The 13,885-nt window shown below is 43.9% G+C and overlaps 1 protein-coding gene across 1 annotated transcript; it reads left to right on the top strand.

Moving 5' to 3' along the window:
- Nucleotides 1-912: 912 nt before the first annotated feature.
- TRAF1 (TNF receptor associated factor 1) lies at nt 913-12,745 on the top strand. The gene is made up of 11 exons (XM_030461277.1): nt 913-971; nt 2,141-2,362; nt 2,820-2,904; nt 3,776-3,874; nt 5,472-5,633; nt 7,649-7,720; nt 8,201-8,266; nt 8,885-9,322; nt 9,843-10,020; nt 10,494-10,642; nt 11,005-12,745. The coding sequence occupies exons 2-11, from the start codon at nt 2,154-2,156 to the stop codon at nt 11,218-11,220; spliced, it is 1,674 nt and encodes a 557-aa protein (XP_030317137.1). The 5' UTR covers nt 913-971; nt 2,141-2,153; the 3' UTR covers nt 11,221-12,745.
- The last annotated feature ends 1,140 nt before the right edge of the window (nt 12,746-13,885 follow it).

Raw genomic sequence — 13,885 nt, 5'->3', positions numbered from 1 at the left:
GGCACTCAAACTGGAAGCCTTAAAAAGAACTTGAATTAAACTGACAATTTTCTTCTCCTACAATTTCATTGTCAGATCTTCTTAACACCCTGTCTCTTAAAAAACGCTGCAGATGCAGATGCCATGGCTGTGTGTGGTCAGAGAGTTGCACACCCATCCTGCTCACTTACTCATTTTCTTGTTTTGAGCTGCAACTTTCTTCTGACCGAATCCCAGGCACTGGGGTCGTGGCGTGTGACTTCACGAGGAGGTTTGTCATAGGAGCCTTATTCTAATAATGAAACTTGGCTTTGTAGGAATCCTTCCTGCACTGCGAGCATCTTAAAAGGATTTGCATAAGTGACTGAGCTTGTCCTGCGCTGTGTTGTTATCCGCGTTTGTGAGCAGCCGGAGGGCAAGGCTGGCCCTAACGTTCTGTGACTCCATCAGGTTTCCCAGCCGAGCTCAGAGGGAATTTCAATCCTCCCTCTCCCTCCCCGGCAGGCAGAGGTGTGCAGAGGGTGTTTGTCCCTGGCAGGAGGTTCTGACCCAGTTACAGGGCTGGGCTCACCGGGTCCGCCAGACATCACGGCACCGGCCCGAGGAGCCTGCTCCTCACACATGCTGCGTTTCACTTCTGGGGGGAATCCTTTCCCTCGAGCCTTTCCTAAGTCAGTTCCCCAGCCCTGTCCCGGCTTCGGTTCCCCGAGCCGTGCTGCTCTCTCTGGGTTTGGGAAGGGCCTCTCCCTCCCGGACCCGCAGCTGCGTTTCGGGTCTCCCGCTCCTCCCGGCCTGAGCGAGGCAGCAGCAGCCTCACGAACCCAGCCCTGCCGCCCGCCTGCATTTCCTCTGTCTGCGGTACGGGCGCTCCGAAAGCACCGGGCACGGCCGCACCGGCACCGGAACCGGCACCAGCCCCGCCCCGCCGGCCCCGCTCATCCGCCGCCCTCCCGCTCCTTCGCGGCGCTGCCGGGGCCGCCGTCGGGGCTCAGGTAAGGGGAGCGGGAGGGAGCGCGGGCCCCGCGGCCTGGGAGCCTCCCGCCGCGCCCCGGTCACGACGCGGGGATCCCCAAGGGGAGCGGGGATCCTGCCCCGGTGGTCCCCAAGGGGAGCGGGGGTTCTGCCCCAGGGGTCCCGCCCACCCTCGATGCTCCCAGCCGGGCTGCTGCCGCTCCGCAGGGCCGCGCCGGGGATGCGGATGGAATCTGGCAGCCCTGCCGCAGCCCTCCCGGCCCCATCACCGGGTGTTATCGGGGTAGAACACCCGCGGGGCTGAGCTTCAACCCCCCCCCCCCCCCGTCGCAACCATGGGCACAGCCCGGTGGGTCTGTGCCCCGGCATCTTCTGGTACCGAGCCCCGGTGCCTTCATCAACCCGTGAGGCCACGTTTGGTGTCCCCGGTTTTAACTGATGGCTCTTGGCAGGCTGGGCAGGCCCTGTGTTTGTTGCTAAATTGCCTGTCAAATGCCGGGAGAAGCCAAGGGAATTGCCTAAGCCAGGCCACAGAAAATGCTGTTTGGTTGCATTTCCAAAAATACTCAACTGCACAGCTCCTGCTGCCCAGAACCGGTGCCAAACGTGCACAGCACCTGTGTGTGTGGCTCTGGTTAGCACAGCATTAGTGTTAAGCTATTTGTGGACCTGAGATTTCCTTTTTCATTTCACCACTAGTTTTATGGGCTCAGGAGAGTCACATCACTTGCTCAGGTTCTGCAAATATGAAGTGTAACTGTGAATTTTGGCTGCTGGGAACTGAAGGTGGTTGGGGATTTACTTTATGGGAAATAATTCTGTGTGGTGTGGGCTGCTGGGATAGCAGCTCTGAGATAATGGCAGTATTTATTTCATCTTTCTACAAGCTGGAAAAAAAAAACAACAACCCTGGAAAGAAAGCCCCAAGCCTTCATTTTAGTATATTGTCTATTTTCATGTTGTGTTTGAGGGAAATTTTAAATGTGTACAGTAATTTCCTGCTGGTACCTAGTCAAACCCCGCTGTGACATTTAGTCACAGTGTCAGCTACAGGCTCAGTTAAGCAGATGACTTCAGTGCTGCACAGGTTTGGAGCTGCTCCTGGGCTCTGATACTTATTATATTCTTTCACATCACAGTGAGTGTTTCTGCTTGTTTAAACACCTATATTTTTCTTTCTCTCTGACAGTACTTTACTTCAGATGGCTGAGAAAACAACCAAAGACCCCAAAGATGTCCCCAGCTCTTCTCCTGATGAAAATGAATTTCCTTTTGGATATCCCACTAGCATTTGTGAAGATGTTCCTGATCAGAAGTACCTGTGCAGCAACTGCAATAATGTTCTGAAGAAAGCCCTGCAAACACTCTGTGGACACAGATACTGCTCAGCCTGCCTCTCCTGGATTGTGAGGTAGGTCTTTGCTAGGAAGAGTCCTTCTGGGTGGTACTAGTGAGCTAGTTTGTGTGCCAGTTCCTGCAGTCCCAGCTCTGGTCACAGTGTGGGACACCTAAAAATCTGAGCCAGTAGACTGGCTACTTGTGATTTGAAGATCAATGTGTAATAATGCAAAAATGTGTTTAAATTAATGTATTTGACCAATTTACATAAATCCATTGCTGTCAATCTAGCCCCTTAATGAAGCAACATAAACCATACATTCAGAAAACTGTAAGCAGAATGCAACTGGAATTATTGTATCTTCCCACTGGAGTCTTAGATGGCTCAAATCAGCTAATTAGTACAGTTTGGAATCATTTATTCTCTGGCTGGATGGTTGCTTTTCTGGTGACCTTTTTGGTCTGGGTTAGTTCATTATTTGCCTGAATGATAAAGTGACTGTTAAATTATTCTCCTCTTCTTTTGCCAGGAACAATAAAAATGCAATTTGCCAGAAATGTAAAGAGGAGGATCCCAGCACTTCAAGTGAGGGAAGCCTGCTGGCACAAGAAAGAGTAAGTTGTAGTTCATAGTTTATTAATTTATCGTTAACCATTATCTGGGCTGCTCTATTGTCATCACTGGACAACAGTTTAGGAGGGAATGGCTTCACCAGATTTACAGGTGGAGCATCCCTAGGAAAAAAAAATAAAGTGTCTGCTAGCCAGAAAGTATTTTTACAGCTATGGTACCTGCAGAAAATAGTGGAAAACAGAACTGAACATAATAATTGATAAAAGCTGTACACTGGCAAATGTTTCATCTGTAACTGAACTCTACAGATCTCTTCTTGTGCAATTCTTCATAGTGAATGGAAAAAAAATCTACGTGGTGCAAAAAAACCCCACTGACATATGGTTTGCATTACTTTAGTGCATAGTGCCACACTAAATGGAAACAGCCCTGGCCTGAGAAATGCATTCTCACTGCAGAACAGTCTGAGTTCTCCCTGCAGCACGTTTAGGAGGTGTTAATGACCCTGGTAATGAAATGTATTCATTAGGAGTGGCACATGGTGACACCCTATAGTTGGGGTCCTGTCAGCACATTCATTGCATGTGATGTATTTCAGGCTTCTGTGAAAAGAAACTTAAAATAATAGATTTAGTTGGGTAGGCATAGTTTCAGTAAATTTATATCACAACAAATAGCTTATTTTTGAACCATAAGAACTAAATTATTTTTTAAATATTTGGGCTTCTACTACACCAAGATTAACATACTAGATTAGAGAGTCTTACAGCAGTACAATAGATTTTAAAAAGAAAAGATTTTTGAAGATCTGAATTGTTGATGCAGTCATCTTATTCCTATGTAAAAAATGCATGCTGGACTACTTTCTGACCAGTGGTTTTTTGTTTTGTTTGTTCTGTGTTTATTTTCAAGGCTTTTGGTGATGCTGCCATTAACAAAGAGATTTCTGACCTCAAAGTACACTGTGTGACCCCTGGATGCAGTTGGTCTGGTATAATGAAAAATTTTGAAGTATGTCTAAAGACAGTTAATTTAAATTAACTTGAATGGGGACAAAAGACAATCAACCTAAGTTCTCAGCAAAAACAAAGTAATGCAGCTTCATTAGAATCAGTGAAGGAATCATTATTTATACCAGCAGAGTATCTAAAAACATGCCATGAACTTTAGTAGGGCTTTGACCAAATGCAGAACATCCAGAATTATTGTGACATTGATGCTGCACAAAATTATATCAAATATTATTTTTTTACCCAGTGAAATTATTTACTATTTAAATGCAATGATGGTACTAGCACTTTTCCACAGACCAAACTATCTCAGTCTCCAGAACAACACTCTTAATATGTTCTTATAAGATAAATAATTTCCTCCTGTATAAATTACTCCTGTTGTTTAGATGAGCTCATAATTCTTTGCAGACTGATGTGAAATGGCCCAGGTGAAAGATTTAAATTGACAAGATTTGTCAATCTGCCATGCAAAGTAGAATAATGAAAAAAATGCAGCTAATTCTGATACTAAAGCAGCTCTGTTTTGGTCCTCTGGTGTAGGAACAGATGGTCTTCCTGCATCCATCACAGGGAGTCTGCTGTGCACCTTGTATGACTGTATCAGCCAAGCAGCTGAAGTACTGCTGCCTTTTTTTTTTGCTAGTTTTGCACAAGTTTTCTATTTGAGTATATTCCTCTTTAAGGAAAAAATCTACCCCGTTTGCTTAGCTTCACAGTTATGAGAACTGGAGCCCCTCTCAGCATGAATATCTGGCAAAATTGATTTGAGAGTTGGGCGTGTGATTGGAATTGGCATTTCTGAGCCTGTTCTGTGGGGGACAGCCATCTCCCTTTGCAGACAAAATCAGTTGTGACACAGTGTCTACAGAAGCTTCAGTAAAAGAGGTCAGAGTAAATTGTTATTGAAACACCAGATTTTTAAGCATCTTAGTATAGACCTTTGGATGGAGTTATGAAAGAAGTAGTGCTGATGTTTTGCCCTGTTGAGATAAGAGGATGTAAAATGTGAAAAGGAAATGTTTAAAAAGTTAATATGGAGAAAGGTTGTGTCCTAACTGTTGCATGGAAATGTCAGATGTCCATTCTTTTATGCTTTGCAGAGATGTCAGCAGACTAACCACATTCATCTTAGCATCAAAACAAACAAACAAACAAACAAACCAAAACAAACAAAAAAACCAAACAAAAAACCCAAACAAACCCCACCACCAAAAAAAAAAAAAAAAAAAAAACCAAAAAAACCAAAAAAACCAACAAGCAAATAAAAAGGCTAAAAATTTGGGCTTTTTTAAGACTAGAAAAAAAGCTGGGCCAAGGAGAATGTTATTTTCAAACAAGAGAGAGGCAGTTAAAGGAAGACCTTGTGCTTGAATTCATCAAAAGGTATTGGGTTTTTTTGAAATTAAGAATAAACAAAAAAAACCCCATAAAATTGGTGAATTTTTCACCACTGATCTCAGTAACATCATGAAGCAGGACTTTACCCAAGTTTAGAAGGAATGTAAAGGAAAGATCTGGGCTGACAGAATTGAAACTCTTTACAGATAAGTGTGTATCTCTAGTTTACATTTTGGTTTATAACTTTTTACTTCCAGGAGCATCAGAGTTTATGTGAATATGCTTTAATCCCTTGTCACACTGGTTGTGGGCACGTGGTGATGAGAATGAAACTTGCAGATCATTTGGAAAATGGATGTGTGAATAATGTGACCATGTGTCAGAAGTGTAAGCAGAGCTTATCCAGCAGTGAATACCAAGTAAGAACATTTCTGTATTTCAGATGAGGGCTTGGATATTCCATCATGACCTTTTTCATCCTGATTTCATGACTGCTGTTGCACTTGGAAGATATTTAATTTTTCCTTGGTTTGCAAGTTTTTCCATGCATGTGTTGGAGGGGAAAGTGACCTGTATTTGATAATCTGCTGAGAAGGAAATATCTGTGTGCTCATTCAGGGCTTGGGCTGCCCATGCTTTAGCTCCTGTCTGAGATCATGTGTCCCAACATGAGATAGGTATGAAGCAGGAGAACACAGATGGTGACAGGGAAGAGATACTGAAAGTGGATGCAGTATTAATCAAACCAAAACTACCCACAGATTTGTGGGGGACAGAAGGAGGAAACAGTGTATGAGGCAGATGAAAAGTGATAGAAAATTATCTGTTCTTACATGAAGAGCTTGCTGAAGATACACTTCACAAATTCTCAGGGAAAGTGCATCCATCATCTGCTTAGGACATTCTGTCATTAAAAACTCATGGAACAAAGCAGCACAAACAAGAGATGCTCCACTCCTGCTGAGCCTGCTGTGTGTGTTTCCATTTGAAAGCTCATCCCAGCCCCACCTAGCTTTGGACCCTGTGGGCTCTATCATCACACAAAATGTTGGGTAACACTCTTTTGGGTGTAGCATAATTAATATTGATCCCTCCAGGTGATTTAATGAGAATAATTGGCAGCCTTAGAATTCTTCCCTGGAGTGGAGAAAAGCCATAATAAGACCTAGGTGGTAGGAGGGTTGTGAGTATCTCAAGAATGTTGCCTGGAGTAGGAGTGGAGAGCTTTGGTGTCAGAGCTGTCACTACTGGGTGTCTTTCCAAACACTGAACTGTGAGATTGACTTAACATGGGAGTAGCAGCCTCTCTGGGGTAACAGTAAGGCGCTTTTCTGACATGTGCTTCTTGGGAAGCTTTTGCATGTGCTGTCCATACCCGAGTAACTCTCACAGAGAAAAAAAAGAATACCTGGACCCAGGCACATAGAATCATAGAATGGGCTGGGTTGGAAGGGACCTCAGAGATCATCAAGTCCAACCCTTGATCCACTCCCCCCGTGGTTTCCAGCCCATGGCACTCAGTGCCACATCCAGGCTCTTTGGAAATAGCTCCAGACACGGAGAATCCACTACTTCCCTGGGCAGCCCATTCCAATGCCTGATCACCCTCTCCAGAAAGAAATTCTTTCTAATCTCCAACCTAAACCTCCCCTGGCACAACTTGAGACCCTGCCCTCTTGTCTTGCTGAGAGTTGCCTGGGAAAAGAGCCCAACCCCCCCCTGGCTCCAACCTCCTTTCAGGGAGTTGGAGAGAGTGATGAGGTCTCCCCTGAGCCTCCTCTTCTACGCTTGACAGAGCTGAATGCAGTGTGTGTTGTATGATGTGTGTGGAGTTTGTTGTGTATGTTTCAGAGAGACCGTGAGTACCAGAAGGTGGCAACACTTAATGCCTGTCAGCCTCCTGTAAGTGCAGTAGGAGGCTGGAGGAGGAAACCTGAGCTGTGGGTGTTCCTTGAGCACCTTTCTCTTTTCAGAGGGCTGCAATACTGCAAATCCACCTCACCGGGCTTCGTTTTCCTGCAGTGAGGAACTGCTTTCCTCCCACTCATTCCGGTTAGCTATCATCTAATTAACATTTTGGTTAGGAAACCTTGGCAACCAAGCAGGGATTGGCCTTTAGATGTTGATTTTTTTTTTCCCTGCCTGCTTTAGTTAGTATTTGTAAAATTGTGATTTTGATGGTTACATGATCTGCTTTACAGGATCTCAGGTTGGAACTAGATGATCTTTAAGGTCCCTTCCAACCCTAACCATTCTATGAAAGCAGGAAACTTACTGTAACCTTTTTTTCCCATACCACAGAATTCATTGTAAAAAACCTTCCAAATCCCCATGTTTGCATTCCCAAATACAAGCTTTGTTTCAAAGACTTCGAAATAAGGACACTCAATCATTTTAATAATTTGCTGAATTCTTTCCTCTGTTTTAATGTCAGGAACATTCATGTGAAGGCAACCTAGGTAAGGAACAAAACTGTGTGCAAACAGAAACATCATCAAAGGAAAAGGTAGGAAAAAGATGTGAACACAAGATTTTTTTCAGTTCATAAAAGTACCACTTGTTCATTTAGATTAAATGAACATCAGAGAACATCCTCAGGTGTATCTGGGTGCTTCTTGTAGCCCTGCCTACCTTCTCATACCTGCTCCCACAATAACTTTATTATCTTCTCGATTAATCTTACAAAAATGGGGAAATGTTTGCTTCTAATTTTTACTAGGGGATCACTGTGGCTTGTTAAATGATTTTATATCACCGGGGGGTCTGTTAGGTGGACACTTATTTGCCAGACTCTGCAAGAAACTTGCAATCAACAACACTATTGAATTTTCAAAGTTGGTTGGATACTGTAGGCTGCTTTAACGCCTTGACTTGAATTAACCTGATTTATAGCTCCTGGGTGGCCTGGTAAATAAAAGATTCCCTTGCAATTGGTACTTGATTATTTTCTCTCTCTTTTTCTGTTTGTTTGTTTGTTTCCCCACAGAGCTGCTCTATACCCTCCATCAACAAAAATGGATGTCATTTCTCTGAAGTTGGCTGTTCATTTAGGGTGAGTGAAGGGGCTGCCTTCAGGAAGGTTCCAAATGGTGTACAACTCAGCACTGTGCCTTTGCCCAAGCCAGCCTCTGTGTTCAAGCTAGTAGGCCTGGATTTAAATATATCTTTAAGAAAAGAAAGTCTGCCCACTGTTAGTAGACCAGTAGAGGTGATGTTGGAACTGCCATGGTTACAGTGTGTGGAAGGTGCCTGTGGTACTCTGTATCCTCTACTATGCATTCACTTCAGATAAAAACATGTTTATTACAATTTTGCTGGTTTGTCAGATATGCTGCTCTACTCTGTTTTGGATATCCCCTGCAGGGTTATGCCTCTTAAAACAGTAAGGAGTCTCTTTTATATTTTAGTTGGCATCTATTGCTTTGTCTCATCTTCCATGCACAACCAATTAAATATTGATTTACTTGAGAATCTTGTTGGGACTGTGCCTGTTTGATACAGAAATTGTAGACAACTGTTTTGTTTCTATGTAGCCTGTGAACACATAGCCTAAACTCATCACTTGTATCTTCTCTCTCCCAAGAAGTTGAAGGGAACATCACTTCATTTGGCCCCAGGCCAGTCATAGTCATTGTACAGAGAGTGTATTGACAGTGACTTCTTCTTACAGGGAAGCAAAGAGAAGATGAAGGAGCATGAGAAAACTGCAGTTGGGGCCCACATGCTGCTTTTGCTGCAGCACATAAAGCAAATGAAGGAAAGCTTGTGCACTGCTGCCAAAGCTGCAAAGGGTTTCACCCCACAGCCAGAGCTGAATGTGAATGGTGCAGGGAAAAGCATTTCTGATCTGCAGATCCCAGGGGGGCTGGAAATCACTGGGGATCTGGAAGTTGACTGTTTGCCTGGATCTTTTGTTTCTGAAGATGAATCTGTTCTGCAACAACTTGTGAGGGAGAAAGTGATTTTGGAGCTAGAAAATAAGCTGCACGTGTTTGAGAATATTGTGGCTGTGCTCAATAAAGAGGTGGAGACCTCTAACTTGGAAATCACAGCCTTTCGGAGACAGAATGAACTTGATCAAAATGTAATACGAGGCCTTGAGCTGAAGGTAAATAGTTATGATAAGCATTGTCTCTGTGCTTGTTCTGTAGATTACACCACCTCTTACTGACAAATGTAAATATTTGTTGAGATCAGGACAGGGATGGGCACAGGAACTTGAGCTGTGAAGTGTTAAGCTCTGGACACATCTAAAGGATCCTTTTGGTGATCTGGATAAATTTTAAAATGGGCAACTCTGATACCTGTTATCTAAGTCTGTGTTTATGTACCTAGATATTCCTGGGAGTTTTGAATGTTCAGAATTTGCCATCATCAGCCTGTGAGCAAGCAAGACAGGTTTTGATTGATTGATTGATTGATTGATTGATTGATTTCAGGCATTATGCCTGGAAGAACAAACAACCATCTCTCCAGTTGTTTGCCTTATGTGTTGGCACATATCTGCCCCTTAAAAAGAAATCAAAGGGGGCCCTCCAGAATATAAGGACTCCAGAACTATTCTGCTACTTCTACAGCACAGCAGCCTGGAGAGGAGAGTTGAGTGAGAACTAATTTATTTTTTCTAGATTGCAGAGTTGCACCGATGCCTGACACAGAAGGATGCAGGCCTGAGCAGCCTCCACAAGAGCCTTCTGTTCTCTGAGCAGGCTTCCTATGATGGGGTCTTTCTGTGGAAAATAACAGATGTTGGCAGGAAGCTACAAGACTCAGTGACTGGAAGAACAGTCAGTTTGTATTCACCAGGTAAAACATACACCATCTCTGTGTGTTAGCAGCTCCCAGGCCTCTAGAACACTCTGCTCTCTGTGATGTGCTCTTCCACAGAGTTGCGTTCTGTTCTGGGCTTTCATTTTGCAGTTTGCCCTCTGCTCTAACTACTTACAGGGACATCTGCTTGGATGTGTCTCAGCTGCCCCACAGCTTGGTGCTGATGGTACCAAATGACTTTCTGTGGCAGTTCTTTCCCATGCGAGACATAATTTGATGAAGTAAAATATGCTTGTGGGGCTAAACCCAAGTCATTTTCACTGAGGTTTGAGGCACTAAAGGATTCCAACCACTGGATTTCCATTGTTTATAATCTTCAGGGTGTACTGAGTTGTCTGTACTCATCTGTTCTAGCAAAACACATCAGACCTTATCTTCTCCATGTCAGAGCACTAATTAAGTCTTCATTTTCAAGGGAGGCTTTACTAATGAAGAGTTCTAATTTTCAGCTTTCTACACTGCAAAGTATGGCTACAAGGTCTGTCTGAGGGTTTATCTGAATGGGGATGGGGCAGGAAAAGGAACCCACATGTCCCTGTTCTTTGTTGTCATGAGAGGAGACTACGATGCACTGCTCCCCTGGCCTTTCAGACACAAGGTAAGCAGGGCAGCCTCTCCATAGCTGATCCCAGCATAAACCCACTGCTTCTCCCAGTGCACACAAGGGGTCTTTTGGGTTTAGTGTAGTTGAAGTGTTTCCCCATTTTCCTCTGTAATTATCCATACTCTAATCTTGGGTAATAATTCATCTCTGAATGGAGCCATGTACACACTGGGAAAGCTGCTTCTACCAAGATTCCATATTTTGCCTTGTGGGATTTTCAGACACCAGAACACTTGGTGTTTGATATATTCCCACCTGTGTCCACCTGGGTTAAAGCCAGGGAAACATATTTTTTCCTGGCTCTTGCTATGCACATAGATAATATCAGTACACTAACTCATCATTCTGTTTTTCAGGTTACATTTATGTTGCTTGACCAAAACAACAGGGAACATATAATTGATGCATTTCGTCCAGATTTGACCTCTGCTTCATTTCAGAGACCAGTGAATGACATGAATGTTGCAAGTGGCTGCCCCATGTTCCTCCCTTTGTCCAAATTGCAGTCACCTAAGTATGCTTATGTGAAAGAAGACACACTTTTCCTTAAATGCATTATAGAAACAAATTAGTAAATCCTGAAATATGAGTGTCTGGTAAATCACCCACCAAATTTCATCAGTTTACAAGAAAAAAACCAAAATGCATCAGCTTAAGAGCCTATGTTTTCCTGTGCACAGAAAATGCAGAGAGCCTGAGCCTGTGCTCCACTGGATCAGTTCTCACCAGCTGAAGATTTACCTCCTAGAGTCTGCAGCCCCTGAGCATGCTGAGTGCTCTGCCCAGTGCCCCGTGGCACTCGGTGCTACTGCACATGAGAGCTGTCAGTATTTCATCACAACACCCAATACTCCAGGTTTAGGTGTAGGTTACTGTCCCTCCCCTGCAGAGGAACCATGGAAAAAGGCACTGCTCTCCCTTCCTCAGACCCTGCCCAGCTCCTGGTGCCATCCTGCCTGGAGGGCTGGTGGGGAGTGGGCACCCAGCTCCCTCCAGCACCCATGGATTAGCAGTTCCTGGGGTGCAAGGCGTGAAGCTGAGCTCTCCCACCCTCTGGCAGTGCCTGGCATCTGTGGCTCCCTTTCCCAGGTGGAGCAGGACACCTGCCAGACTCCTGGCTGGCAGCCCTGGTGCAGGATTTCTGCTGCTCCCCCAGCAGGGACAAGGGCAGATCCTCCCCTGGGGTTCTGATCAGGTGTCTCAGCTAATTGATGACCTTTAAAGCAGTGAGTTGTGGCCAGCGTTTGTAGCTTGAAGTCCTTACACCAGATGATTTTTTTTCTTTGCTATTTATTTTAGACTTATATTTTTGTGCTCTGTAAAGAGATGTTCTATTGCATCAGCAACCAGTGAGCCCTGGGGAAATTGCCTCATGTGTTTCCAAAGGAGTCATTTGACTTTCCCATTTCAGACATGAATCTCTGGGTGTTATTAACCCCTGGGAAGTCCAGCAATGGTAAGGACCCCTCAGGAGCTTTGTTTGAAGCTGTTCAGTCACTTCCTGAAACTTCAGGGCAAGTGACTTATTGGAAAGTATTGATCTTTTTTTTTTCCTTGCTTAATTCTTTTTTATGTGTTCTGATGTTTAAGCCTTTTTACATGCTAGATAGAAATAACTAATAGATGTGGTTTTGTCTTTATTTTTAAAAATAGACGTAAGGGATGAATCTATTTTTTTATAAGCAAGTCAAGTTTGGAAATGTCTGAATGAGCGTGAAGTTCAAATGCTCACCTTATCCCCAAAAAACAACAAGTTTCACCCTCATTGTTCCCTGCTTAGCAACTGCTTGACACACCAGTGGAGGTGAGCTGGGTTTTGGTACAGCAGCTTCAGAACTTCCAGCAAACTCATGCTCAGTTACAGCTTGTCCAGGACCATGAGGTCCTCTGTGGGATGGGGGGGATGCAGTGCCCAAAGCCAGGACCTGATCTTGCAGGCAGAAGCCAGGTGTGTATTGAGAACTGAAAGGCCTTGATGCAATTACTTTATTCATTTTTCCTCTGCAATATTTCCTGTGTCTCTGCCGAAAACACAAAGCTTACAGACAACGTTGTGACTGTTCTGTGAGAATCACAGACTCGTAGGAGAAAGGAGAAACTGTTTGTCCACTTCTATTTTGCAAACCATGGAAACTGCAGCCATCAAGCAGAGCTGGTGAAATGTCACGTGCTGTGACTCCAGTCTGGCTGCTGGCATATGAGGAGGTTTCTCAAATCTCTCATTTCTATCTTGACAGCATCCTTTAAAATAATTAGTTGTGATGAAGTCTCAAATTTCAGAAGAACCCACCCCATAAACAAATAACTATCAGGGCTTGTCTGGTAAGGAACTGCATATTCTTTGCCATCACACGAACAGAGTCTCTCTTTTTCTCTCTTCCATGTTTAAAATGTCTTTTCAGGGGCAGAAAGTTATTTTCCCAGTAATCTGCCAGACCCTGTAACCACACTGGAGTAACATTCCTAAAAATATTATGCTTTTCATGGCTGTGTAATTTTGACAGCTGCTGTATTTATTACAATCATTCATGTTTTCTTACAATTTTATTTATTTACTAAATAAAGCTCACTAACTTAAAAAAAGCTTGGGTGTTCTTTTCACTGTAAAATGGGGAATTGAGCAGCTTGGTGATAAGATGACAGTGGTTTGCTCTAGAGACAGCTGAGCAGTGCTGGAACAGTCATTTCTGCTGTGGTGGCACCAAGCAATCTTTGCTTTTCACCTGGAAAAAAGTGGCTTGTCTGTCTGTCAGTCAGTCAGTCTGTCAGTCTGTCTGTCTCTGGGGATGTGTCTTTTCTGAGCCATGCTCACAAAGAGCAGACTTGCACATACCATATCTGTGTCAAAATTATGTAAGGGCTCCATTAATACCAAACTTGCACAGCTGCAGGAACACTTACAAGCTCATCACGTCTCATGCAATTGCATAGAAGCACGGAAAGAAAGTCAAGATAAAAAAAAAATAGGATATGGATTAAATTTATGCTAAGTAAACACTAAAAGGAGATTAAACCCAATGCCTGAGTGCTCTTCTTTTTAAAGACACAGCTGGCAGAAACCAGCTGAATGTCAGGTTGAACTGCTCTGACTAATTACAACCTTCTTTTTGTTGGAATATGCTCATCAATTGATCACTTTTATCTGGAAGTGCTTGGACAAGAGCTGAATCCCCCTGTGTCACGGCATGAGGCACAGCCAGAGCATGACTGCAGCCACCTGGAATGCGCTGAGGAACC

The sequence above is a fragment of the Calypte anna genome, chromosome 17 (assembly GCF_003957555.1).
Source record: "Calypte anna isolate BGI_N300 chromosome 17, bCalAnn1_v1.p, whole genome shotgun sequence".
Lineage (NCBI taxonomy): Eukaryota > Metazoa > Chordata > Aves > Apodiformes > Trochilidae > Calypte > Calypte anna.
Note: the sequence above shows the minus strand (reverse complement) of the source record. Positions and strands in the feature narration are given on the sequence as shown.

Excerpts from the sequence above, each read along its gene's own strand:
- TRAF1 (XM_030461277.1), top strand. The coding sequence starts at position 2,154 with ATGGCTGAGAAAACAACCAAAGACCCCAAAGATGTCCCCAGCTCTTCT. Across the intron at positions 3,875-5,471 it reads GTATAATGAAAAATTTTGAA|GAGCATCAGAGTTTATGTGA; the intron begins GTATGTCTAAAG and ends TTTTACTTCCAG. Across the intron at positions 10,643-11,004 it reads CCTGGCCTTTCAGACACAAG|GTTACATTTATGTTGCTTGA; the intron begins GTAAGCAGGGCA and ends TCTGTTTTTCAG.